The sequence below is a fragment of the Danio rerio genome, chromosome 16 (assembly GCF_049306965.1).
Source record: "Danio rerio strain Tuebingen ecotype United States chromosome 16, GRCz12tu, whole genome shotgun sequence".
NCBI classification, from domain to species: domain Eukaryota; kingdom Metazoa; phylum Chordata; class Actinopteri; order Cypriniformes; family Danionidae; genus Danio; species Danio rerio.
The window spans coordinates 45,628,957-45,656,314 of NC_133191.1; the positions used below are offsets into that span (position 1 = coordinate 45,628,957).

General features: G+C 35.2%; 1 protein-coding gene across 12 annotated transcripts in view; it reads left to right on the forward strand.

Moving 5' to 3' along the window:
- nek11 (NIMA-related kinase 11) overlaps positions 1-27,358 on the forward strand; it is a 247,266-nt gene that overhangs the window by 38,371 nt on the left and 181,537 nt on the right. For all 12 annotated transcript variants that reach the window (XR_012392449.1, XM_073926501.1, XM_073926500.1 and 9 more), the window contains 6 exons: positions 605-669; positions 2,322-2,448; positions 13,382-13,531; positions 15,218-15,296; positions 22,619-22,704; positions 26,146-26,265. Coding sequence is in view for 11 of the 12 variants with exons in the window: in XM_073926501.1 (XP_073782602.1) it covers positions 605-669; positions 2,322-2,448; positions 13,382-13,531; positions 15,218-15,296; positions 22,619-22,704; positions 26,146-26,265 (627 nt within the window). In the remaining variant the exon portion in view is untranslated. The remainder of the gene's footprint in view (positions 1-604; positions 670-2,321; positions 2,449-13,381; positions 13,532-15,217; positions 15,297-22,618; positions 22,705-26,145; positions 26,266-27,358) is intronic.

The window sequence follows — 27,358 nt, forward strand, 5'->3', positions numbered from 1 at the left end:
TCAGGTCACACACACAGACACAACTGAAGCTGATCAGGACTGATTTCATAGACTATATATACACACACAACTCACACACACATCCTTGTTTACTGTCTTGTTTACTGTAGTGTGCATTACAAAACATGTTCCTGCCTTGTCTTTATATTGTTTATGTTTGTTTTGTCACCTGCCTTGACCTATTCGCTTGTTACACCACAACTCTTTGGATTAAATGTATGCTACCATCTGCACCTGTATTGATCTTTGCCTGCCTGATTATCAATTAAAGCTGCATTTGGATCCAGCAGTAATGATCCATCACTACAATAATACTAAACAGACTTTCAAAGGAGTGACAAAAATCACAAAAACAGTATCTTCAGTTGCGTTTGAAGACAAATATTGAATATTTAAATTTTATATTTACAAATAATAAACATTTCTTATTAGTGTGGAATGACATGAGGGTGAATGAATGATGACAATTATCATTTTAGGGTGATCTAACCCCTTAAGTCTTCTATAACCCATCCTTACACAAAAGTTTTAATTTACAAGACAGATATACTAAATGTTTCTTGCTGCTTCTGTTTATTGATTCTAGTTTGTCTCACTTTAATAGGAGAATACTTCACAGAGATCTAAAGGCCAAAAATATATTTCTGAGGAAAAACATTGTTAAGATAGGTAAGCTTTGCTTTGCAGCCCAAAGGATGCTTGATGTTCTTTTGATGTTCTAGCAACGCTTTCAAAAGCGACTTTTAATGGCACCAAAAGCCCAAACACCTCCCAGTTAGGAAAAACAGCTCTTTTTATGACAGTCAAGACACTCGTCTACAAAGAAACAGGATCATTACACAGTAAAAAAATGAAAAGCATGATTGCCGGTCAGCCATGGCAGAAAGTTTTGATAAAAAGCAACTGTTCTTCAGAGGCTGATGTGCATCACTTTTGTAATTTCTGCCATAAATAAGTGCACTGATAGACATCAACATTTCTTGTCATACTTTTTTGTCACGATGTTGTCAGCGTAAATCACTTTTAGCTTGTTTCAGTGCAGTGTATTTGATTTGTGTGTTCTTGAAGAATGAAATTCTTTTATATAGCAGACCCACTTGAAAGCTAATCTGTGCATTTGTGTAATTTCAATTTGCGCCTTAGCCTGCCAAAATAACAGGGTTTACCACACAGTAATTCTCAGGTCACACTGAAAAAAAGAAACGTTGAAAAAACTCTCTGTACAGTATAAGTTTATACAGTACTTAATTGTCTAATTTTGTACTGTGATTAAAAAGCCTCCCGGTTCACTAAGATTTTGTAGTACTTCCAGCATGTATCTGCAATAACTAAAAGCTAACTTTTATTTGTATGTTTAGCAAATGTTAAATGTCTCATTTATTTAATACATTTATGTCACAGCAGCAAGAGATAATGTGCAGTACTCTAAATGTTTAGTTTGCCACACAGAAAGCGCTTTAAATTTATATTGTGCAATTACATTTTAAATGACTTAGAGTCTTTCATAGCATTTGACCTTCTTTTTTTTAAACAAACATTGAGATGCTTCTTTTTTTTTTAGGAAACACACAATCTCAAGACACCGTAACAGCTTTACAACTAACAAAATCAATAAAGGAATAAGCTGAACACTCACAAAACACACCATAATGACAAAACACTACAAAAGTAATTACAGCCATTAGAAGTGAAACAAAGATCTATAGCATGGCCTAATAATATATTATGTGCCCTGTTGAATCATTTTAAAGGGAGAGTTTTTAGAGGAATAATGTTATATTATTGTGCAAATTCAGGTCAGTAGGTGGTCTGTGTCTCATGAATTGCAAAAAGCAATCAAGAAGCTCACACACTCTCAGAAATAAAGGTATAAAATCCATCATTGTGTTGGTAACTTTTCAAATGGTACATTTTTGTTCCTAACAGGTCCTTAAAGGTACATATTGATACCTAAAAAGTACAGATATGTATGTCATACCCTAAGTTTACAAAAGTGAACTTTAAAGATACAAAAGTGTACATTAAAGATACTAATGACCACCTGTACACAAAAGGTGCTGCCCCAGTGACATATTTTGCACCTTTATTTCTGAGTGTGTGATAGTTAGTCAGTTACTGGAGTTATTAGCCATTATATTTTTATTTAAATAGATGGGTAAATTTTCCTTATTTGAAAAGATGATATTGTATGACACTCACGCTATAAAACTTATAAGAACTTTTTTTCTTAAATCTAAGTGTGTATGTAATATTTTTAGTCTGCAAAACTAATTTTCAGAATGTGTTTATGCAAATGAAACTTCTCTAAACATTCTTTGAAGGTGACTTTGGTGTGTCCTGTTTTCTAATGGGATCATGTGACCTGGCGACTACCTTCACTGGGACCCCATACTACATGAGCCCTGAAGCCCTGAGCCACAAAGGATACGACTCTAAATCGGACATATGGTAGGAAAAACTGAACCTTTTAGCCATTTAAGTTAAATTTAACCAACCAAGACTTTTTTTATTTTTGTTTTAACTTGATTAAGAAATCCCTACAAGATTACATAAAGGAATTTTAGACGCAATAAAATGCAAAAATATGTTTGTTTCCTGAACCTTTTTGTGAATAACTTCTAAAAGAACCATTTTGTTTATACCTGTAAAGAATATTTTAATAATCTAAAAAACCTTTGTCAACTATAGAGCTTAGCACTGGTGTAACAGTTTACATCTGTTGAACCCCTATTTTATCCTTAGGAAAGTTCATTTTAAACAATAACTGATAAACTGATACATTTTGAGCATCATAATGCTGGAGAAAATTCCACCAATCTGAGTGCTTCGGTGAGCAAGGTACTCTCAAAATATCTGAATATTTGTATTTTGTAGATATTTTGAAATTAACTTAAATATATGATTTTTGTAGATACAACAAACACTTTGAGTGAATACTTTTATGTTTGTTATTCATAAAGGTTTAGAATCATAATGTTTTTAGTTCACCCCCTTCCCCCATTCCTTCATTAAAGCTTTAAATACACTGTATTATACCTTATTGCTGGATTTTCAAATACTTTTTTGCTTCAAATTAATGTAATGCTGGGGTTCACGTCTAGTTGCTTGGGTCATGGTTTATAATGCTTTAACAAAGACCCTTAGGATAATCCCCAATCCTGTGGGAAAAATGAATGGGAAAATAGCTAATTATCTGTGCTTTTTTTTCCCTTAACAATGCAGTTTTGACCTTGTAGTCTATACAGTGTTCTGAAATGTGGCAAACAGTAATACGAAATGAGAGGTGCAACCAAATGTCTGACTTGATTTAAATCTTCAAGCAGTTTCCAGCTCTCAGCAAGTAACTTGCAAAATTATTCCCTCATTTAGTCGAACTCATAATCTGAAAGAACAATTCATCATTACATATTATGCAAATGTGCGAGTAATGTGGTATTATGTTTGATTGCTGTCAAATTGTTGTCTTGAAAAAATGTATGAGTTCTGACAATCCATGAAAGCTCATCAGATCAGTTTTAAGCCATTTTAACTTGAAAAAACTTACAGAAAGATGCAATCAGGCCCAGTTAAAGATGCAGCCGACAAAACGGCAAGCTTAATTAACATAAATTCTGATATCTCATGTTGCTTATTGAGCTGTAACCATCTACTTTGGAGATCTCCCCCCCCCCTTCTCTCTCTCTCTCTGGGTAAGGATGAAATATAAATTCATATCACGAGACATTTCCAAAGGCACCAAGGCGAGGATCCTCTGCTTTTCAGATCCTCTCTCGACAGCCCGGAGCACCACAGGGCTCTGTCCTCTCCTCCCCCTCCATTTACAGTATGTGCTGAAAGAGATTTCTAAAGAGAAACGAGGTCCACTGGGAAATAGTGAGATAACAGCATGTACGTAAAAATGACCAGAATGATGTCTCATGACTTTTTTAAAGGTAAAAGTATTACAATTTAAACCTCAGCATCTTTTACCAACTAACATTCACATCACAAATAAATAAGATGAATGCTGAACACCCAAACAGCACACTAAAATAAAGTAAAACCATTAACAGTGAAGAAATGATATTATTACTGTAAAAGAACCATTTTATGATGTAAAGAATGCTAACACCTCAGAAAATCACAAATCTAAAGCATTGCCCATACTGTAAAAAATAAATCCGTAAAATTTATGGTAAAAGGACTGGCAGCTGTGGTTGCCAGTATTTCACAGTTATACATACAGTACAAACCGTGAAAGTAATTTCTCATTTTTACAGTAAAATACTGTAGTTCATTAATTTATAGAAGTAATATGTCTGTATTTAGAACTACCAACATCTAACACAGCCATATGCAATGAGGATAAAGGTTACATAATGAATCAATGCTCATTACAAACAACTTTTCCCACAAGCAGAAAAGTGTATAAGTCTATAGAAGGTGCTCACACGGCTACTAAACACTAGCATTGTAACACGCATAAAATGAAAGTTATGAAATTAACATTGTTTATCAACATTAGATGTAACATAAATCTCTAACGTACATAACTGATGGAAAAACAACTAAAAAGATCTATATTAATGTCAACAAAAATCATAAAAATTGACGTGCCATGCAGGGAACTATGGGAAAATCAGTTTACAGTTATTTGTCGTATATATTAAGGAAACTGTTTACCAGGTTATTAGTTTTTTCTGTAGCATTTTTACAGTTTTTTTACCGTTGAAATCACTGCAATTTTTACAGTTCAGTGCCATATTTTTCAAGCTGAAACTTCTGTTAGAATTTTTGGAGGAATATCGTTGTGTTGTATTAGTGTCAGTTCCGGATTAACAAATTAGACCTTGGGGCTACAGAAAATCCAAGGAAAGAAAAATAAACCCCCTTTATTTTAGAGCCATGACAAAGTATCTTCAATCACAAAACCTGTTTTTTTAAATGTATTTTAATATATGAATAATAATAATGTGCACTATTTGATTTAAATGTCATATTTGATTGCTATATTTTATTTTATATTTTAATATGTTTTATTATTTATTTATATCATATTTATTTTATTTTGAATTAATTCAAGACATTGACTTCAAACAGGCGACTCAGTGGCGCAGTAGGTAGTGCTGTCGCCTCACAGCAAGAAGGTTGCTGGGTTGCTGGTTTGATCCTCGGCTCAGTTGGTGTTTCTGTGTGGAGTTTGCATGTTCTCCCTGGGTTCACGTGGATTTACTCCGGTTGTTCCAGTTTCCCCCACAGTCCAAAGACATGCAGTACAGGTGAATTGGGTAAGCTAAATTGTCCGTAGTGTGTGTGTGTGTGTGTGTGTGTGTGTGTGTGTGTGTGAATGTGTGTGTGTGAATGTGTGTGTGTAAGTACCCAAGAGATGGGTTGCGGCTGGAAGGGCATCCGCTGCATAAAAATGTGGCTGTGCTGGATAAGTTGGCGGTTCATTCCGCTGTGGCGACCCTGGATTAATAAAGGGACTAAGCCGACAAGAAAATGAATGAATGAATTAGTTAACTTCAAACAGGGTTCCAAAATGACCAAAAAACAATTTTCGCAGAGGAAGATGCACAAGCACTCCTGTATATTATTCATAGCCTAAGCTGAAGTAAAATGAATAAATAAATGAAATTGTTTTCTTTAAATCTACTTCTGGCCGTGACATGTTCACACCTAAATGGGTATAAAAGATTTATTTAAGGCATTATATGCAGCATCGTTCATTTATTGTCTTAGGTAAAACGAGATCTTAGGTAAAATGTGCTTAATGCATTATAAAGCTTGAAGCATTAGAATCGGTACTCGGTATCGGACGATTACCATGACAAGGAATTGGCAAAAATTCCTTGGAAAAATCCTGATCGGAGCATCCCTAGTACATACGTTTTTTTTTTTTAACTGAAATATTAAAAACTTTCAAGGATTTAAGACATTCATGATGGTTAAATGCGTCATAAGAGTCTTGTTTAAAGGCTCCATAGGGTCTATTTGTTTAAAATTCTTCTTTCAAACTTTAGCTGAGCAGAAATCCCTAATGATGTCTTTAAATCCATGCTTCTAATTTCCAAAAATGTTGGACTTGTGAGTCAATTGCAGCAAGCTAGCATAAAAGTTCTTTGCAGTTTGATCAGATATGCTGTCTGATGAAAGAACCAGCAGCAATATTTCACTGTTACTGTCATTTTTTATCTAAAGGAGGCAAAGTAACTTTCAGAAAAACGTTTTAGTTTTATATGCTTCAGTTAGACTTAAGCCATTGCCGGCTGTATTGACAATTGTGTGTAGGCTGTTTAATTTGGTTACACACTGTCTTTGTTACATTATACAGGAAGGACTGGTCAGTTGTGAGGCTGACACATTGCTTCAGTTGTGAATTGTTTAATTGGGATTCTAGTTGTTATAGCTTTATTATTGCAAGTTAATCAGTGAAGATACTGTTTCAATGATAATATTTGTTATACGACAAGGTTGGTTAGCCTACCTTTGATCAAGGAGTTCTTACTGTCATAGTAGAGCTGTAAAAAAAAACTGTCCTGAAAATAAATAGATATCTGGCCACCCTATTAGGGGCTAATTCAGGGCAGTTCAAAGTTTGTACTGGGCTTTAGCCACTCCTATCTCCATTGCAGTGCCTTCACTGTTTTGAATGAAATACTTTACGTTATTATTAATTAAAAGTTCACCGCAAATAGGCGTTTCCTATCAGGGGGCAGGTTAATTGTCCAGCCAATCAAGAGCCCCCTCCTTCTGTGGACCTTCTGTTAATCCGGCCCAAGCTCAAGCAGGAATGTTTATGCTCTTGATAGTCAGTTACTCCCATCATAAAAAATGTTGATGTGACATACCATACCAACGCAATCTCACAACAATTTAGAATCTTTTGATGTAGTGGCTAATTCGTTTGAATTTGTACAATTTATTATGATTTGCTCATCACTCAATGACGGTTAGGTTTAGGGGCGGGGTTGGGTGCCACGTCTATTTTTTAAAATCATATATTTTCTTATGACTGAATTCATACAAATTTGTATAAATTAGCCAATAAACTGACAAAATGTAAAATACTTTCTCATGAGATCAGGCTATATATACAGTAGTCAACATTTTAACTAGATCATCGACTTACTTTAAAGATTTCCTATAATTACTAAACAACACCCATTCTTGTCTCAGGATTTTTAATTATTTTTTTTTTTATCTATTTTAAATGTAAATGTGAGATTGCCAGTTGGATCGGTGCAGAGTGAGCAATAATGCAGTCGATGTACCAGTCTGTTGTGGTAAAGAAGGAGCTGAGCCAAAAGGCAAAGCTTTCGATTTACTGGTCGATCTTACTCTTACCTATGGTCATGGGCTTTGAGTCATGACTGAAAGGACAAGGTCTTGGATACTAGTGGCTGAAATGAGTTTCCTTCGCAAGGCGACAGGGCGCACTATTATAGGTAGGGTAAGGAGCTCTGTTACCCGGGAGGAGCTCGGAGTAGAGCTGCTGCTCCTTCACATCGAGAAAAGTCAGCTAAGGTGGCTCGGGCATCTGTTTCAGATGCCTCCTGAACGCCTACCTAGGGAGGTGTTCCTGGCTTGTCCCACCAGGAGGAGGCCTCGGGGAAGACCCAGGACATGCTGGAGGGATTATGTCTTCAGCTGGTCTGGGAACGCATCGGGATCTCCACAGAGAAGTTGGAGGAAGTGACTTGGGGAGAGGGAAGTTTGGGGTCTTCTCCTAAGACTGCTGCCCCTGCATCCCTGCCCTGGAAAAGTGGATGAAAATGAATGAATGAATGATGAATAAAAATATTTATAGTGTTATTTCATCAATTGTACTGTTCTGTTGTCATAAACAGAACAAAAATTATAAATTCATTCATTCATTTTCCTTTTGCTTGGTGCCTTATTTATCAGGGGTCTCCACAGCAGAATGGACCGAGCATATGTTTTATGCAGCGGATTTCCTTCCAGCCTCAACAAATTACTGGGAAACATCCATACACTCTCACATTCACACACACTAATACACTATGTCCAATTTAGTTCATGCAATTTGCTTACAGTGCATGTTTTTGGACTGTGAGCACCCAGAGGAAATTCACATGAACACATGTAAACTCCACACAGAAATGCCTACTGACCCAGCCGGGACTCGAACCTGGGACCTTCTTGATGTGAGGCGACAGTGCTAACCACTGAGCATGTTAAATTCTTAATTAAAAAAATCCTAAATTTGAATCTTGTATAAAAACTATGACAAATTATGCATTTTTTATCAATATTTCAGAAACCACAGTTGAGTATTACCAGTATTAAATTTAATGGCGCTACATATGTTGCCAAAATTAAAAAAGCTGCTTGATTTGAAATTAATTGTGATTTAAAAAGTGCTTGAATCTGCTGTTAATGAAAAATGGAAACCCTTCTATTATTTTCTTATTGTGTGACATTACCTAAAAACTCAAAAACTCTCATAAGAGTCAAAAGCGTTTTGTTGTTTTGCACTTAAGTTCTTAGAGCTAATTGGAGCTGTGCAGTTTTTAGTCTGCAAAAGTGCAAAAATGAGTTCAGAAAATGCTTTCCATATTCTCACTTGACAGCTCCTGAACACCACAGGGCTCTGTCCCGCCCCCCCCCTTCCCTTTTACAGTATGTGCTGAAAGAGATTTATGAAGAAAAACTAGGTCCACCGGGGAAACTCTGAAACAACAGCATATTAGCAAAGTACGAATACCGAGGCGGACAAATGACTGGAAAACAATAAAGATAAAATGAAAGAGAGAGGACAATCTCATTTGCCAATCGGCTACAGGCACCTAGCTGTTAATTCAAGGGCCGTGTGTTTCCTCACACACTCACCTCATTGTGTATGTGCCACTGAGAGACTCGCAAAGCAGCCTGTTGGGAATTGAGCTCTTCAGTCTGTGCTCTCAAGCCTGCGAGAACACAAGCGGCAGACAAAGTGGAGGAACGGGGTCACTATGCCGAGAACAAGAGGAGAAGCTAAAATAGAGATACCCTTAAACAACGTATTTATCTCCTTGGCTTTTAGCTCTCTGAATGTTTGTGTTTTTTCAGCATGGCAAGACACAAACTATAATGCTAATGGAAAATTGAGATCTTTGCTGATTGCTAGTTATGCAAACGAGTTCAGAAAACCCATCTTCACCAAAAGCTCTAATGTGACAGTGTGCATTAATTTTGATTATGTTACAGCACGGATAGGCCTGACATGATAATTGGTATTGATTCATTGCAAAATATTTATTCATGACCCTGTTAATTTTTGGTGACAAGTAATTGGCCACACTGTAAAAATCAACCTGCTAATTAGCTTGTGATTCATGGCTGTTTTCTGTTGATTTAGTATATTCTTATTAACTCTTCTTCTACACACACACACACACACACTCACACAAATTGGTGATTCTAGAGAAATATTACTTCTCAAAGATAAACCTATTCTTTTTTTTAAATAAAAACTTTAATCAAACAGTTTTGAATAATAAAATATTTTATCTTATCTGTTAAATAATGTTTGTATGTGTATTTAGGGACCTTGGCTCTGGAAAATAACTTAGAATCCCACTATTTATGAATTTACGCTTAATTTTTCTGACAAGCAATACTGGTGTGCTACAATCAAACTCGGGAATGAACAGACCAATTACATTTCATATATGTTTTGTGTCTGTCCCTATGTTCTGATCAGCTCTATTGCTGTATATCAGTTATATCTGATGTCACTTCCTCTGGCCTCTCGAAGGCATGAGGCATGTCATTTATTCTTCTCTCATTAATATGTACAAAATGTTTAGAATACAATATAATAATAGATTAATTATTTGTGGCAACATCTGTTGTGAATTTCTTATTCACTTTTTGAAAATAATAAATTGATGGAAATGCATCAAACTGTTTTAGACATGCCATGTGGTGTCTAGTTTGAGGATAGCATCTTGAGCTAAAGCACAAAATAGTGGAAAATTGTCAACTTTGTTATTGTCAACTCTGTTAGTGGTTTAAAAAGTTTAGCACTAGTTTAAACAACTGTTCGTAACATAATCAATTGTTCTCTATCACATTTAAGCGTTTAACATTGTTTTACTTTACAGTTTATTTTAAGGTTCAGTTTACTGTAAATTGTCTTCTTTTGTATGTCATTCCAGTTTAAGGAAAATGAATGTCATATACACTCGGCGGCCACTTTATTAGGTATACCTTAACAGTGCCAGTTTGGACCCCTTTTTACCTTCAGAACTGCCTTAATCCTTTATGACATAGATTTAGCAAAGTACTGGAAATATTCCTTTTTTATCTATATTAACATAGTAGCATGACACGGCTGCACATCCATGATGCGAATCTCCAGTTCCACTACATCCTAAAGGTGCTCTATTGGATTGAGTTCTTGGGGCTGTGGAGGCCTTTCGAGTAAAGTGAGTACTACTCATTGTCATGTTCAAGAAACCATTCTGAGATAATTCACCCTTTATAATATGGTGCGTTATCCTGCTTGAAGTAACCTTCTGAAGGTGGGTACACTGTGGTCATAAAGGAATGGACATGGTTAGCAACAATGCTCAGGTAGGCTGTGGCATTCACTCAATTGGTACTAATGGGCCCAAAGTGTGCCAAGAAAACATCCCCCACACCATAACACCTCCACCACCAGCCTGAACCGTTGATACAAGGCATGCGGGATCCATGCTTTCATGTTGTTGACACCAAATTCGACCCTACCATTCGTATGTCGCAGCAGAAATTGAGACTCATCAGACCAGGCAACGGTTTTACAAACTTTTATTGGCCAATTCATTTGTGTGAATTTTAGCCTAAGTTTCCTGTTCTAAGCTGACAGGAGTGGCACCCGGTGTGGTCTTCTGCTGCTGTAGTCCATCTGCCTAAAGTTTCGACGTGTTGTGCATTTAGAGATGCTCTTCTGCATACCCTTGCTGGATAGAGTGGTTATGTGGGTTACTGTTGCCCTTATATCAGCTGGAACCAGTCTGGCCATTCTCCTCTGACATCTGGCATCAATAAGGCATTTGCGCCCACTGAACTACCTCTCTAGATTTTTTTCCGGACCATTCTCTGTAATTGACCCTTGAGATGGTTGTGTGTAAAACTCCCAGTTGATCAACAGTTTCTGAAATTCTCAGACCAGCCCTTCTGGCACCAACAACTAACAGCGTGTTCAAAATAACTTAAATCACCTTTCTTTCCCATTCTGATGCTAGGTTTGAACTGCAGCAGATCGTCTTGACCATGTCTACATGCCTAATTGTTTTAAGTTGCTGCCATGTGATAGGCTGATTGTAAATTTGCATTAACAAGCAGTTGGACAGGTGTACCTAATAAAGTGGCCGGTACGTGTATATATATATATATATATATATATATATATATATATATATATATATATATATATATATATATATATATATATATATATATATATATTATTTTGTGTTCCATATGATATTAAAGCATGTAATAATAATAAATATTAAAGTAAACACCCAACATTTACAATACTTACCATTTTAAAATTTGAATTGAAAAGTGTTAATTCCTCCAGGTTCTCCGGTTTCCCCCACAAGTCCAAAATAAACATGTGGTATAGGTGAATGGGGTAAGCTAATTTGTCTAAAGTGTATGCGTGTGAATGAGTGTGTATGGTTGTTTTCCAGTTATGGGTTGCAGCGGGAAGGGCATCCGCTGTGTAAAACATATGCTGTAAAAGTTGGTGGTTTGTTCGGCTTGTGGTGACCCCAGAGTAACAAAGGGACTAAGCTGAAAAGAAAATAAATGAATGAATTAGTGTTTACACCATTTCCACTAATTATGTGCACACAAATTCATTTGAGTTTGTCTTGCTTGAATGCTGCTTTCTGAACTCAAACCACCTGTGTCCACCTGAGTATGGTTGATCTTCTAGAGCAGGGGTTCCCAAACTTTTTAGCACGCGACCCCTAAAATAACAATGCCAGTGACTCGCGACCCCCAATATCCTCTGAGGTGGTTATAAATACAGAAAACTTGCATGCAAGGGCGCACACACACACACACCAATAGACCAAAGTCTATTCTTCGTTTAATTTTTTAAATGTATTTCAATGCTGTAAATGGGCCAGAAAGTTTAACCTGGTGTTATAAAATCAATCTGCTGCATCTGACGCTTTTGCTGTCTTTAATATAATGTATTTACCCCAGGGGTCGCAATCCAATAGAACAAGTAAATAAGCTACTGTAGTAACTATAAACGGCTGTTTTTTTTTCTCTTCAGTTGGTTATGGATAAAATATGGCAATTCTAATGGTCTAATATTAATAATAAGTAGATTTTTGGAAATCACTAGGCGACCCCCCTTCATTGTTCCGCGACCCCTCAAGGGGTCCCGACCCCCACTTTGAGAACCACTGTTCTAGAGTATGGTTCACTTCTAATGTGCATGTATTCATGGAAGTGAGCGGCTATTACTAACAAATTGGTCAAACTGTGTGTGGTTATGCATTTACTCACATTAACTGATGCATCACAATCAAACTCAGTTTGAAGACAAACAAATCAAATCTGAAAGCACCCTTTTAAAGCACTCTTGTTTTTGAACGACATGATTAGTAAATGCAGATAGAATATAACATTTTGGGTGGATTTCCCAAACAATCTGACCTATTATTATAGTGCAAATTACAAGGGAGTTTGGTGGGGATTGACCCTCCTAATTAACGCCTGAACGAAGGACAAGAAAACAAGATGTATAGGCGGTCACCCCTTTAAAACTGAGAAATAGTTCACCCTGATCTGTATTTTAAATAGCAATGTTAATAATTAAATCAATAGATATAATATATTATAAATAATATATATAATAATAAATATATAAAATAAATAAACATTTGACCACCCCTATAATGGTTTATACTATTGTGATTGCATAATCGCACCAATCAGTCTATGCAAGAAAGAAAATTGCATAGGTTCAACAGTCTGAAACTAAAAGATCTGGAGCACAGATAGACATTGTAAGTGTTCACTTGAGACTGCTTTCTTGCTAAATAAATGTTTGTACCTACATATAACCTGAAGTTAAAGTCACATTAGATGCATAGTTTGTATGGTTTGATCTACAGTAACATCTGAAATAGCAAATCAGAGGATACTGTGCTGGTAGGTCTGAACACATTTAATATCCCTCAACACATTAAAAACTAAAATATATTTGATTGATAAATTAGATGTAATTTCAATAAATTCATAAATGACTGATGCATATATCACACAAACTAACATTGCCGAAAAAATGTATCCCCTGATCGTCAATGTAGAATTCTCACAGTGCCTAATATGACTCTTGAGATGGGCTATTTCTTTCAGTTGTCCTCTATTTGTTGAATGTCTGCAGGTCTTTAGGCTGTATCCTCTATGAGATGTGCTGTTTGGCTCACGCTTTCGAGGCGCAGAACTTCTTGGCCGTGGTGCTGAGGATTGTAGAGGGACCCACTCCATCCCTGCCAGAAACATACTCACGGCAGCTCAACTCCCTAATGCAGAGGTACTGGAAACAGATGCTGCCCTCCTCCTGGCAGGCACAAATCGGGTTAATGTCAGCCTGTATCTGTCCGTCTGCTCGCTGTGTATGAGAAGATAGACACAAATCAGTGGCTTGTTTGATTCAGCTGTTTTTCAAAGCAGATTATGCAAAAATCCCAGCAGGTTTTAGAAGCGTTCAGCTACAACTATCAGCATTTCATGAGGTTTTAAACATAATTCTCTCTCTCTTTCTCTCTCTCTCTCTCTCTCTCTCTCTCTCTCTCTCACACACACACACACACACACACACACACACACACACCCACACCAGCAAACCCACAGGTAGGGGAAGGGTGTTCTTTTAGTGAGCAATCAGTAACAGTTGTTTATTTATTTTCTAAATGTGAAAGGCTTGTTCCTGTTTTTTTTTTGTTGGTTTAAGTATGTTGTTGTCAATTAGGGAGTTTTTACTAAAAGTTTCTTTATCTATGACACTAAATGCAAAAATTCACATAGGGAGCCTTTTGTTTACAATATATTTGTTTTTGTCCTAGCATAGTTGGTTAATTGGCCGTCATGGAAAAATAGAATTGTTGAAATGGGACAGAGTGACGTTACGTCGATTTTTAGGCGTTTGGTGAAATCAGTTTAAATGTTGAATTTGCTTTTTTGTCATTTAACAGTAGAAGTGCAGACATTAATATCTACATAAGTGAAGCTGATTGTGATACTTGTTAAATATTTATATATGATAATGATTGTTTTTTTTAAACAAATATACAGTTTGATGTTCTCTTTGTATTTGCTATGTCTGTATAATTTGCCTTCATTTTTAAGGGAAAGAGAAGAGAAATAATGGAAAAAATAAAAATGACAGATTCTTTTTTTTTTTTTTTTTTTGGTCATTAAAAGATTAGTTTATTCAAAAATGTATAATTCGGTTATTTATTACTCACATTTATGTCATTCCAATTCCCTGAGATCTTCTTTTATCTTCAGAACACAAGTTAAGATATTTTAGATCCAAGTGCTCTCTTTGCAATGATCAAAGTACAAAACAGCAGCCAAAATTTTCCATGGCACTTTAGTGTTTTAGCTGTAATTATACAATAAAAATACCATTTTGTGCCAAAAAACTCTGTAAATATTTATTTGTATAGCGATTTTCACAATAATTACTGTTTCAAAGCAGCTTTACTAAAGGTGCAGATTATTGTATTACAATCAAATTTAGAAAAGTTAAGTTATTAGTTACCATATCTTTTTTCGTTGATAATTACTTTAATTACCTAGTTACCAATACCGTAGCTTTTAACAGTTAATATTATTATTATTATTATTATTATTATTATTATTATTATTATTATTATTATTATTATTATTATTATTATATAAGCATAGTTAACTTGCAGTTATATATGTGTCTGAGCCTTAAACCTTATCAGGAAGGCTATTCCATAGTTCAGGAGCCCTATATGAGAAGCCTTGACCTCCTTTAGTGGACTTTTCTATACTGGAAATATGACTAATTACTTCTCTTCCATGTCAGGGCAAGTTGCACTATACTAACTTTATAATTATAATTTAAACCAACTTATTTTGTTTAGTTTTTTCACTGGGGTTTTACAGTTTAAGAGAATTTCCATTTTGAGTGAACTAACCCTTTAAACAGGTATTTAAAGTCTCTCTCTCTTTTTTTCTCTCTCAGTATGTTAGAAAAGGATTCTTCTCACAGGATCTCGGCGGCAGATGCTCTGAGAAACAGGTTCATTGAGGAAAGCTTGCAGGTGAGAAGACGCTGTTAATCAGATCAGTTGAAGGAGAAAGCCTGCGACCAGCTGTTCAGGCGCTCTGCTTCAAAGGTTAATGGGAAGGGCCATAATACACCAGGAAGACTTTGATTTCAGGCCAAGCCCAGTAGGTTTTCTAAAAGTCTGTTATGCATACTCATCACATCATCCATTCGCCATCGCACTTGACTTACCGCGCACGTAACCTTTTCAGATTGTACTGTTGAAATGTCAGTGATTGGCATTGTTGCCGCTTGGTGATTGTATTGATTGTGGCTTGTCCTTGTTCTCTGGCATATATGAATTTTTATGCATCTGTCAGGCACACGATCACTCTGTAAATGTGTAAAAGTTTCGACAAAAGTTTCTTTAGCCCTATTCGGTCAGGACTACTTTTCTCTGAGAGGCTTAAATTAGTTTTTCCGCAGATTTCAATCTGGTTCAATTTTGTAACACTATCTCAGCCAAAATTGCAGACCAGAGCCCAGTGATGGCAACAGGTCGCTGTTTAGAACTGCACAATGCATCATTTCTGCATCGACATTGTGAGGTGCACATCTATAGTGAGATTACTACAAGATGTTCAATGTCAAGTGGGGATTGTAGTTGACCAGATACCACCGTTCAGAACATATAGGACTTGTGGATTAGTTACAAAGTTAGCAACTATAATTGAGTGAAAGTTCTCCTTATCTAGGCTTGTCATTTCTTTGTTTATATTTATATTTGTTTATATTTTATTCAGATACAAGTCACCCCAATCATTCTAATATTATTTAATTTAATTTATTTTTGTCATTTATTTTTTATTCATTTATTCATTCATTCATTCATTTATTCATTTATTTTTCTTCGGCTTAGTTGCTTATTTATCAGCGGTCACCACAGCGGAATGAACCACCAACTATTCCAGCATATATTTTTCGCAGCAGATGCCCTTCCAGCCATAACTCAGTACTGGGAAATTATTTTAAATTTTATTATTTTATTTTATTTTGCATTTGTTAATTTTTATTTTATTAATTTAAAAACACACATTTAACATTTTAATTTAATTAAATTTGATTTATTAATTTTTAAATAATTATCATTAATTATTTTCAATTTATTTATATTTTATTTTTAATTAAATTTTATTATCAATTTATTTAAGTTAATTATTTTTATTTAATACATTTTTTTTAAAAATGTGTTTCAATTTTAAATTATTTTATTTAAATTTATTTTTTCATGTTATTTAATTTTTCTTTTATTTTGTTATTTTATTTTAGTTTTAATTATTTTTATTGAATTTATATTTATATATTTTACATTTATTTAGTTATTTTGTTTTATTTTTAAATATATATTTTAATGTTTTATCTAAATGTATTTATTTAATTTATTTAAATTTATTTTACTTTAATTTAATTTAATTATATTTTATTGTTTGATTTTATTACTTTCATTTTTTATTTTATTTTATTTTTTAATTAATTTCATTTAATTTTTTACTAGATTATTTTATTCTACTTTTAATTATTTAAATTAAGTACATTTTATTTCATTTAACTTTTTTGTTTTGTTTTGTTACAGCATTACCATTAAAACTGTTTATTTTTTGTTAAGTGGTCCTAACTGAACTTACCTCAAAAAAAGCAAAATGTACAAAAAGTTTGTAAATACTTTTAGTGTTTTTGTGGTGGGATACAAGTAAGGTTAGGGACAGGCTTGGTGGTATGAGTAGGTCAAAGGGATGGATCAACAGTATAATTATGGATGTAATTACAGACATTAGTTACAGATGTAATTACATGCAGTTCATTTTCAAAATATAAGTACAATGTTTGTAATAAGCATGTACGTACATAATAACTGCATTATACCAAAGGTTTAATTAAAATTTTAGTACATAGTTATTAAGGCCAATAATGTAAAGTGGGTCTTAATTGTAAAATTGAAACTATATAATGAATGTGAACAATGTGTTGAAAAATATACCCCATGATGTTGTATTTTGGAATGACAAATGTTTATTAATTAATAGAATTATACAGTCATACAGATTATTTATTTTAAATTTCTGAACCTTTACAAAAGATTAATTCTTGAAAAGTAAATTGTATTTTGAGCCTCACAAAATATAACTCAAAAGGAATGTTTGTGATAATGTATTTTTTCCCCAGTGCTGCTTTTCATTTATTCATGCTTTTGTCAATTACCATAACTAACGCTAAATTTCTTGTTGGTATGCCCAGTGCAACTTCATTATGGATCTAGGTCTTTTTCCAAGTTTCTGTGTAAAATAACAGTTGGTGGTTGAAGAAATGCTGGCATACTATCTAACGTAAAAATAATCAGGCGACTCGGATCACAGTCCACTGAGCTCAGCTTCCACAGTTATGATGCTTAATTAATTTTAACACATATATTATAATCATCTCACATACAGTATCTAATTTTTGCCATAAGAAACATCCAGATAGAACAACCCTCTCTAACACCCACATTCAGACAAGGATGTCTTCTGTTAATAAGTGCAAAATAAACATCTTTTTTTGCTTATCCTTTTCTTCATGCACCAGCAAATTTGGAGGATTTCATCTTAATTAAAAAAAATCATGCACCACTAAATTTTGAGGATTTTGTCCTAATTTAAAAAAAATCCAAAAAACCCTTTTAAAAGTTTCTTTCATAAAACTTTAGCAATAATTAGAGTAAATATTAGTAAAAGTTTTTATTCTGCACTTAGCCACGAATGTTCACATCAACAGTACTTGCAATAAACTTCACAATATTAAAAACAAATAGTGAAAATCTTTTTTTTTTCTGGCTCTTTTTGAGCATAAAATTATAAAAAGATTCCCAAAATTCCAAAAAATGACTCTACCTGACAAAAGTCTTGTCACCTATACAAGTTTCAGGAACAAAAAATAATAACTTGACTACTAGTTGATCATTTGGTATCAGAAGTGGCTTATATGCAAAGGCCACTAGATTACGCTTATTTTACCAAAATAAAATATGATCAAGCCTTGATTTTGAATTACTTTATAGGACATTAAGGTCTGACTTAGACAAAAGTTAACAGAAATAATGTACAGTATAGAGTATAAAGTCTTGGTGCAGTGGAAAGAATTAATATTGTGTATGACTCCCATGAGCTTGGAAGACTGCATCCATACATCTCTGCAATGACTCAAATCACTTATTAGTTCATCAAGATTCTTGGATTCATCTTCAATGCTTCCCCCTTCATCTTACCCCAGACATGCTCAATAACGTTTATTTCTGGTGACTTGGTTGGCCAATCCTGGAGCACCTTGACCTTCTTTGCTTTCAGTAACTTTGATGTAGAGGCTGAAGTATGAGGAGGAGCACTATTCTGCTGAAGAATTTGCCCTTTCCTGTGGTTTGTAATGTATTGGACAGTACAAATATCTTGATAACTCAGGCTGTTGGTGTTGCCCTCCATTTTGCAAATCTCTTTCATGCCGCCATACTGACTGTAACCCCAAACCATGATTTTTCCTTTCTGTGAGAATCTTTGGTCCATGCCAGTTTCAAAAGGTCTGCTGCAGTATTTGTGATGATTGGGATGCAGATCAACAGATGATTCATCTTAAAAATCTACCTTCTGTCGCTTTTCCAAATGATCAACAAGAAGTCAAGTTATTATTTGTTACTCTTACAACTAAAATCGATGACAAGACTTTTGTCAGGTAGTGTAGTATGTCAATAAATAAATGTAAACAGAATTTTGAACCTGAACCAATGTTCAGATTTTTCTGCCGTATGCAAATGAGTGCACTCTTAAATAATACGTCATTCAGCATATTTAAAAATTTTAGAAACTCATAAAACAAAAATGATTACAATTCTTACTGTATTCAGTCATCTGGGGAACTATAGTGAGTCTTGCCTCAAGCTTCTCTACATGTCATTAGTGCATGCTTTTAATGGCCCTACCTATTGATTTTTTAATAGTCCTTGTTTAACGCATCTCGCTTATAATACTTACTGTACAGTTATAGCACCCTTTCATCACTCACACTCATATTGACTTGTTTACCTCAGGGAGCTCTGTAATACGTTTCTGTCTTGGCAAGCCAGTGATCCCCTAACCTCCGTCTGAAAGCTCCTGGTGGGATTGTGTGTCTTCCACCGGCTATTACACCATCAGCGACTCAGAAACATGTAATCAGAGAAAGGAGAGGCCATCGAAACGACGACTCCAAACACAATGCTCCCTGATAGCTTTTCCCTCCTCTGTTGTTGTGTATAGTTTGCGCTGCTTTCTTCTGCTGCCTATGTAATTTGTGTCTCGTATTTGTTCTTTAAAGAAGCACTTCACTTTTGTTTGGAAATAGACTCATTTTGTCATTAAGTGAAACAGTTGAATTTTATTCTGAATGTACATTTTGAATCTATTCAGCCATCTCATGGTCTCTCGGGTGTGTTTTTAGCTTAGCTTAGCATAGATCATTAAATTGGGTCAAACCATTAGCATCTCGCTCAAAGATGACAAAAGAATTTGATAATTTTACTGTTTAAAGGTGCTGTATGTATGGTTTTAAATCATTTTAAGCATAAAATACTATACTTTGTTTGCAGATATTTAGCAAACATGGTTAGTGAACATATTTGTTTATCTGAAAAACAATGCTAAATTCAGTTATTCTTCTTAGAAAATTGTACCTTTTTCCTCAGAATGTCTGTCTTCATTTTGGTCTGTATATCTCCGCCCGCTGCCAGTTTACCCATTTTAAAGTAAGTAATGTGTATTTATATAGCGCATTTATTGTGTATGGCCATACACCCAAAGCGCTTCACAATCATGAGGGAGAGTCTCTTCACTTCACCACCAGTGTGCAGAATCCACTTTAATGATGCAATGGCAGCCACAGGACAACAGCGCCAGTGCACTCACCACACACCAGCTATAGTTGGAGGGGAGAGACTGTGATAGAACCAAGTCAATGGATGGGGATGATTTGGAGGCCATGATTGGTAAGGGCCGATGGATGGAAATTTGGCCAGGACACCAGAGTTACACCCCTACTCTTTTAAAGAAGTGCCATGGGATTTTTAATAACCGCAGAGAATTAGGAACTCGGTTTAACATCTCATTCGAAAGAAGGCGCTCAATGACAATATATCGCCCCCTTCACTTTGATGGGACATTAGGACTCACAAAGACCGCAGGTTAAGTGCCCCCTATTGGCCTCACTAACACCACTTCCAACAGCAACCTAGTTTTCCCATGTGGTCTCCCATACAGGTACTGATCAGGCTCAGTGACCTTCGGAGGACACTAGCATCCTCCAGAATGAGACGAAATCCAACTGAGGTTGTTTTTAGCAAATAATACAAATATTACATATGTAGACATTAGCTGAGCAGGTTACTACCGAATTTTAAAGCCTGGTTTATACTTCTACGCCAAGTGATGGCCATGACCCACAGCGCATGCCTTTTGCCTTGTCATGCATTTACACTTCTGCGCGCTGTTTACGCTAGTACTTCTGAATTGCTAGCTGACAGTAGTTTTTTTTTGGTTCCTCTGTGTCGAGTTTCTTCGCTGGTGTTTTGTTTTTTTCTGAATGATACATTAATTTACAAGTGGCTCAAGCTCGCTAATTTTGAGGCAGGAACCTGCGGACGTCCAACAACTTTAATCATAAGGTAAACACAAAACAAATCTTTTCATCTGGACCTCCTTTACGAGACTCGACACTTGTAAACACTCGCTCTAACCGGTTCGTGCGGCTCTTAGACCCGCCCACACTCATCAGCGATACCATGCCGACCAATCACAGAGCTTGCGTTACGCGTCGTTGCAAAGTGTAGTTACATTTTTGAGAGCTGCATGTCACGCCCCATTCAAACGGGGCGTCAGCGTCAATGCTTCTCATTCACTTTGAATAGGTGATGTCAGGCTTTGCCGAACTGCATAGTGGATCCATCGGCACAGCTTCAGTGGCGTTGCTTGCTGCAGAAGTTGGGAAATTCTCAACTTTTCAAACGCCAATGGAAGCATCAGCCAATCAGATCGCTTTATGCAAATAACCCAACTCAGACTGTAGCTTATTGTGGACTAATTTCATTGGCTGATGCTGCTATGATTATTGCGTCAGCACCAACTTCAGACACGACCTCCGTCCATCGTTAGTGGCGCCAGAGCATACGTGTTGGCTTGATGCAAAACTGTAAATCAGCCTTAAGCCTCAATTGTCACACCTGTTTGTGTCTTCAATCTGGCAACCCGCATTTGCATTTAGTTGTCGTTAGAGGGACCTCGTAAAAAAAAAAAAAAAAAACTCTCCAGTGTTTTGAATTTGGACTGCAACATCTAGCAACCACTCAATTATACATACTGAATCTTTAAAGCAGGGGTCAGCAATCTCGGTCCTGGAGGGCCGGTGTCCCTCCAAGGTTTAGCTCCAACTTGCCTCAACACACCTGCCTGGATGTTTAAAGTATACCTAGTAAGACCTTGATTAGCTTGTTCAGGTGTGTTTGATTATGTTTGGAGCTAAAATCTGCAGGACCTCGGCCCTCCAGGAACAAGTTTGGTGACCCCTGCTTTAAAGCTTCACTCTTCTGTAGTTACATCGTGTACAAGACTGAGGGAAAATGAATAGATAGATTTTGCTGCTGTACCATGATGCTACTATACAGCGCCTGAAAATAGTGCCCAGCACCTAAGCCCTACACTTGCACCATCAGTTAATATCATTGCGCCTGCTTTAGCCATGGTACACCTGCAACGTTTCTTGATTGTTACGCCAGATTGAGAGTACAGTCCCTAGCCATTTCAGTCTAGAAAATAGCTAACTACTACAGAACGATAAATATCAAAGAGCCAAGTGTTATATGGAAAAATATCAAAACTTTTTAAAAATTTTTTTGAGTGAGATGCTAATGGTCTAATACGATTTATTGATCTATGTTAAGCTATGCTAAAAGTGATGCAGCCAGACAGAGATCAGCTGAATTAATAAAAAAAAATGGTAAATAATTTAACTCTAAAGAAAAGTAATGTCACAGAATGTGTCAGATTTAAGTATTACATCAATAACCATATAAATACGTTTGTTTAGGAAGTTGTAAAACTAAAATATTTTTCTCAAAAATGGGGAGTATTCCTTAAAATGGATAAAGCGGATACAGTCAGTCTTTCTCTTTTGATTCCAGAGTATAGAGATATGCAAACTTTTTCTAGTGATTGAAAAGCAGCTTTATTGCAGTTGTTTTTCTTTTTTTAGTTGCTCAAAAAATGTTATGAGGTCCCAGAGAATGGCATTAACCCTTTTTTTGTGCTATTTTTCTCATTGTAGAGTATGAAACACAAGTTCTCCATCCTGTCACTGAGAGACAAGTCGATTGGGGGAGAGAGAGATGCATCGCAGATCCTGAGAGCACTGTAAGTGAATCCAACGTCATGAGTCTCACATAGAGCGACATTTACAGGCAATCTCACTTCTCTGTTCCTGCAGTGACGCTGTCAGCTGAGAAATGCATGACACTGTCTTCACCAGGGATTTCTGGAAACAGGGCTGTTGTTTTTTTTCTCTCTACTGTGTGTATGTATGTGTTTTTTTAGGCATTTTCACACCAGCTTGTTGGGGAGACCTAAAAATACGTAGCTGTGTTGATGCGTAGCTAGTGTTTGGAACATGTTAATCGTATGGCAGTCTACAAGCAGCAGATTTTCATTAATTCAGTCAGCGCTTCCCACACTAATTAAAAGTTTGTCACCAGAGCATGTGCCAATCATAGTTAGCAATGACTTAGTGAAAATCTATGCAACGTTAAAGGCGACAGTGCATAACGAGATAACGAGCAAAATTGCTTGCAGAACAGTTTTTTTTTTTGGGTACACTTCGATGGATTTGCTCTTCAGTGTTTGGACTTTCAGAAGTGAAAATTAAACCACACTAAACTGAACTAAACTGAGCTTAAACTGGACTGACACAGTTTCAATTTACTATTATCTTCTATGCTAAGCTGCTTTGACACAATTTACATTGTAAAAGCGCTATAGAAACAAAGATTAATTGAATTGAACTTCCTTTTGAAAATTTTGGGAGTCTGTTTTCTGTATTATTCAGCAAGCTGTTGTGCAATAAAGGGATAGTTCACATATAAATGAAAATTTAATCACTGTTTACTCATACAAGTGGTTTCTTTATGAGAAAGATAAAAAGATTTTTTAAAGAATGCTGAAAACCTGTAACCATTGACTTCCATGGTTGATCACTGTTGAAGTCAAAGGCTAATTGACTTTCTTCAAAATATCTATTTTTTGTGTGTTCAACAAAAGAAATGAAGTCAAACAGGTTTGGAACAAGTGAAGGGTGAGTAAAGGATGACAGATTTTTCATTTTGGGTGTGAACTATTCCAACAATTTTACAAAATAAGGGCTCTATTTTAACAATCTAGACGCAAAGTCTAAAGCACATGTTGAACTTATTTGTTTGGATAATCACAACTACAGACATGACAGTGAATATATATTTAGTGCATCTCTTGTCTATCATATCACTCAGTATAGGTCAGGATCATCAGATGGAAAAAAATTTTATAAACACATTTTTATTGCCAAATCAAGCATTTGAGCATCAGAGCTTTTATGTAATCAATGCTTTAAGTTAGAGGAAAAAATATTTATATTAATAACCATATAAAACTTGTCAATATTGAAGTAAATATTTACTGTAAAGAAGTGGCAATGGACATAATGTTTTTATTAAAACATAAAATAATCATGCAATGAAATGGTACTTGTTTTTAGATTTTATTTTAGGCGTTTTAGCCTTTATTGGGATAGGATATTTAGAAAGGAAGTGAAGTTGGAGAGTAGAATTAGGAATTAGGAAAAGTCAGCAAGCTGGCAACCAAATTCAGGACACCCAAAGCGCAACAATGTTGGTGCTCTGCCCATGAGAATATCGGCACTGATGTAATGCATTTAATTTTCTTTTTAGACATTCTTGTAATTTGATTTATTTCAAAGTATTACCATTTAAAACTAATAATAAACATAATTTTTTTTATTTAATAATAAAAAACTAAAAGGGTAAAGTTTGAGGATCTATTTTGTGTAACTTGAAAAAATGAATGTATTATTTTAGAGCTTTTTTTCTTTTCGCCCTAATTCATTATGAGGCAAAGAAGTTGAAGTTAAGTTATTTGCATGAGACTATATGCAGCCTTGAACTTGAACTGAGAAATGTGGCTGAACCTTTTGCTCATTAGCTTGTTCAAATGCTGTTCTAGTATGCTTGCTGTCCAAAGACTGCACAAAAAGCATCTAAAGCTGTCGAACACAAGTTCTCATGAATAACCTAATGATACACTTTTCCTTGTTTGGATTGTCTTATTTTTTTGTTAGATTAAGTCCTAACTTCAGATGAAATGCCTTATTCCTTTTTAATTGTTCATGAATTATAAATATGCTAGCGATTAAAAAAAAATATATTCTTTCTCTCTTACTTCTTTATTCCTCCACACTTTTTTTAAACAATTGCAAACATGTATATACATAATTTTGGGATTGTTAAGATTTTAAAAATGGCTTTAAAGAACCATATTCTGCTAACCAATGCTGTATTTATTTGATGAAATGTATTTATTTGTAAAATGCACTTTAAATATTTATGAGGTCATAAAACTTTTCGTGACATATTTTTTAACAAAACATAAACAAATGTTGGGCTGGAGCTTGAATTTGTCTTTGAGAATTGATTGGATGGTTATGGTTTGCTTTGGTGAGTTTTTTGTGATTGACAAGTTGTTAATTCTAAAAGACACATCAATTTAAGAACAATAACGATGCACAGTGATTAATAATTTACTGCAAATAAAGTACTGCAATATTCCATAACTGTTACTCAATAGCTATCATTTTAAAAGTAGGTTAATATAATGATATGGTGCTCAAGAAATGTTTAGGGGCCTATGTTACACCCGGTGCGAGAAGGTGCAAGACGATGTGATTTGTTGCTATTGTCAGACCAGCGCAACTCTGATTTTCAATTTTTTTTTCGCCACGTTGTTTCAGGGAATGTGAGATGAGACTCTGATTGGTTTAATGCACGTTATTCTCAAAAGGCACACATAACTCATTAAGAGCAAAAGCATTAACCTGTTAGACCATGCGCTGCAGCGCAAACTGTATTTTTCGTCCTTAAAATAGCAAAAGTGGGTTCGGACAAATCATTAATGCTTTCTGTGCTATGCGCTTTAGACTTTGCGCTTAGATCATTAAAATAGATCCCTTAGGCTGCTACAGTTTCAACATTTCAAAGGGCACATTATTATTCAAAAGTAAAAGTAAAAACATTATTAATGTAAAAAAATTTAAAATATTACATTTAAAATAAATGTGGTTATTTAAAACTTGTTCTTCATCAAAGGATCCTAAAAAAATGTAATGTATCAGCTTCCACAAAATTCAACATTGATCATTAAAAGAATAATTATTAATGATTGAGTACCAATAAAAAATATCATAGTATAACAGAAAATCACTGAAGAATCATATGACAATGAAGACTGGAGAAATGATGCTAAAAATGCAGCTTTGGTTAACAGGAATAATTTCAGTTTTAAACCACGTTCGGTAAGAAAATAGCTATGTTAAATTGCAATACTATTTCACAATTTTACACTGCTTTTACTGTGTGACCAGAATAGGATTGCATTAAAAACCTGAAAACCTAAGGTTTACAGGACATGCTGACAAATCATCTACACATAGCAATTTTATAAACATCCGCAGCTTGATCACATCATCTGTAAGTCTGTAAGTAAAAGCAAGAGTCATTAGTGAATGTCATTCCAGTCCTTGATCCCCCCCAGGCAGAAGAAGGTGCATCTGCAGACGCTTCAGGACAGATCAGAGGTGCAGAAAATGAGCCCCAGGGAACGAATGCGGCTCCGGAAGCTCCAGGCAGCGGATGAGAAGGCAAGAAAGCTGAAGTGAGTGACGTTCGGCACGCTGACCATGTCACGCTGAATCTTAATCAGATGTGACTTGCAGTTCATTTTCCATAAAGTTAGCACAAGTGTCAGGGCTCTTCTGTTTTCACGGTGCAAAGATTTTTGGCAGTGAGTCTCACGTCAGCTTTGATTCCCTGTGTAATATGTGATGCTCTGATAGAACAGGAACTGTCAGTGTTGGCCCATATGCCATGCTCAAAAACAAATTGAAGTATCGTGCATGTTATTACGCTGCTATTTTGTAAAATGTGTTTACCCAAAGATACAAATGTGTCATCATTTTCTATCATCATGTTGTTCCAGGCTTATTTGTGCAGAAAATAAGAGCTTTAGTTGTGATGTGAAAGGGAAAGTAGGAAAAGGGCAGTTTGTTTTGTAAAACATGTTTCTAACATAAGTCTAACTCTAAGTAACTAGATAAAAAACAGATTTTGGATGTTTTTCATAACTGTTTAAAATAGTCAATATAATGAAAACATCTTGTTTTGTTCAAGTAAGAGATGGAAAAATAGTGTATGAATAATTTGAATTGGTGCATTTTGTGGGTAAAACAAGACAACGGATTGTCATTTTTAGCTTAAAGGGGACTTATTGTGCTATTATGCACATTATGAACGAGACGCTTGTTCTGTACGCCCCACCATGGAAGAATTAATGTAGTAGAAACCATCATATTATTTAGGAAACAGATCAGAGCAGCTATTTCTTAGCTATTAAAGGGCAGACCCCGCCCCCCAATATCTTGTTTTAATGTCCTTTAGGAGAATCAAACATTAATTAGAGGGGTCAGACTCTTATGTAATTTCAGACTATTATGTAATTTCATAATGCAAATATTAAATTCATGCTAGCCAACAAATGATCAAAGGAAATATATTAATGAAATTCAAATATATAAAATATGAATTGATGTTTACTTTAAACTTTAATTATATTGTTCTTTTAAATTTATTTTATTAAAAGATTTTAGCAAATAAAAGATTTTTCTAGAGTCATCCACTATAATTTTGTGGCTCAAAAGTATCGGTTCAGACACTGTTTTGGCACCGGTACCATTTTAAAAGTGTCAACT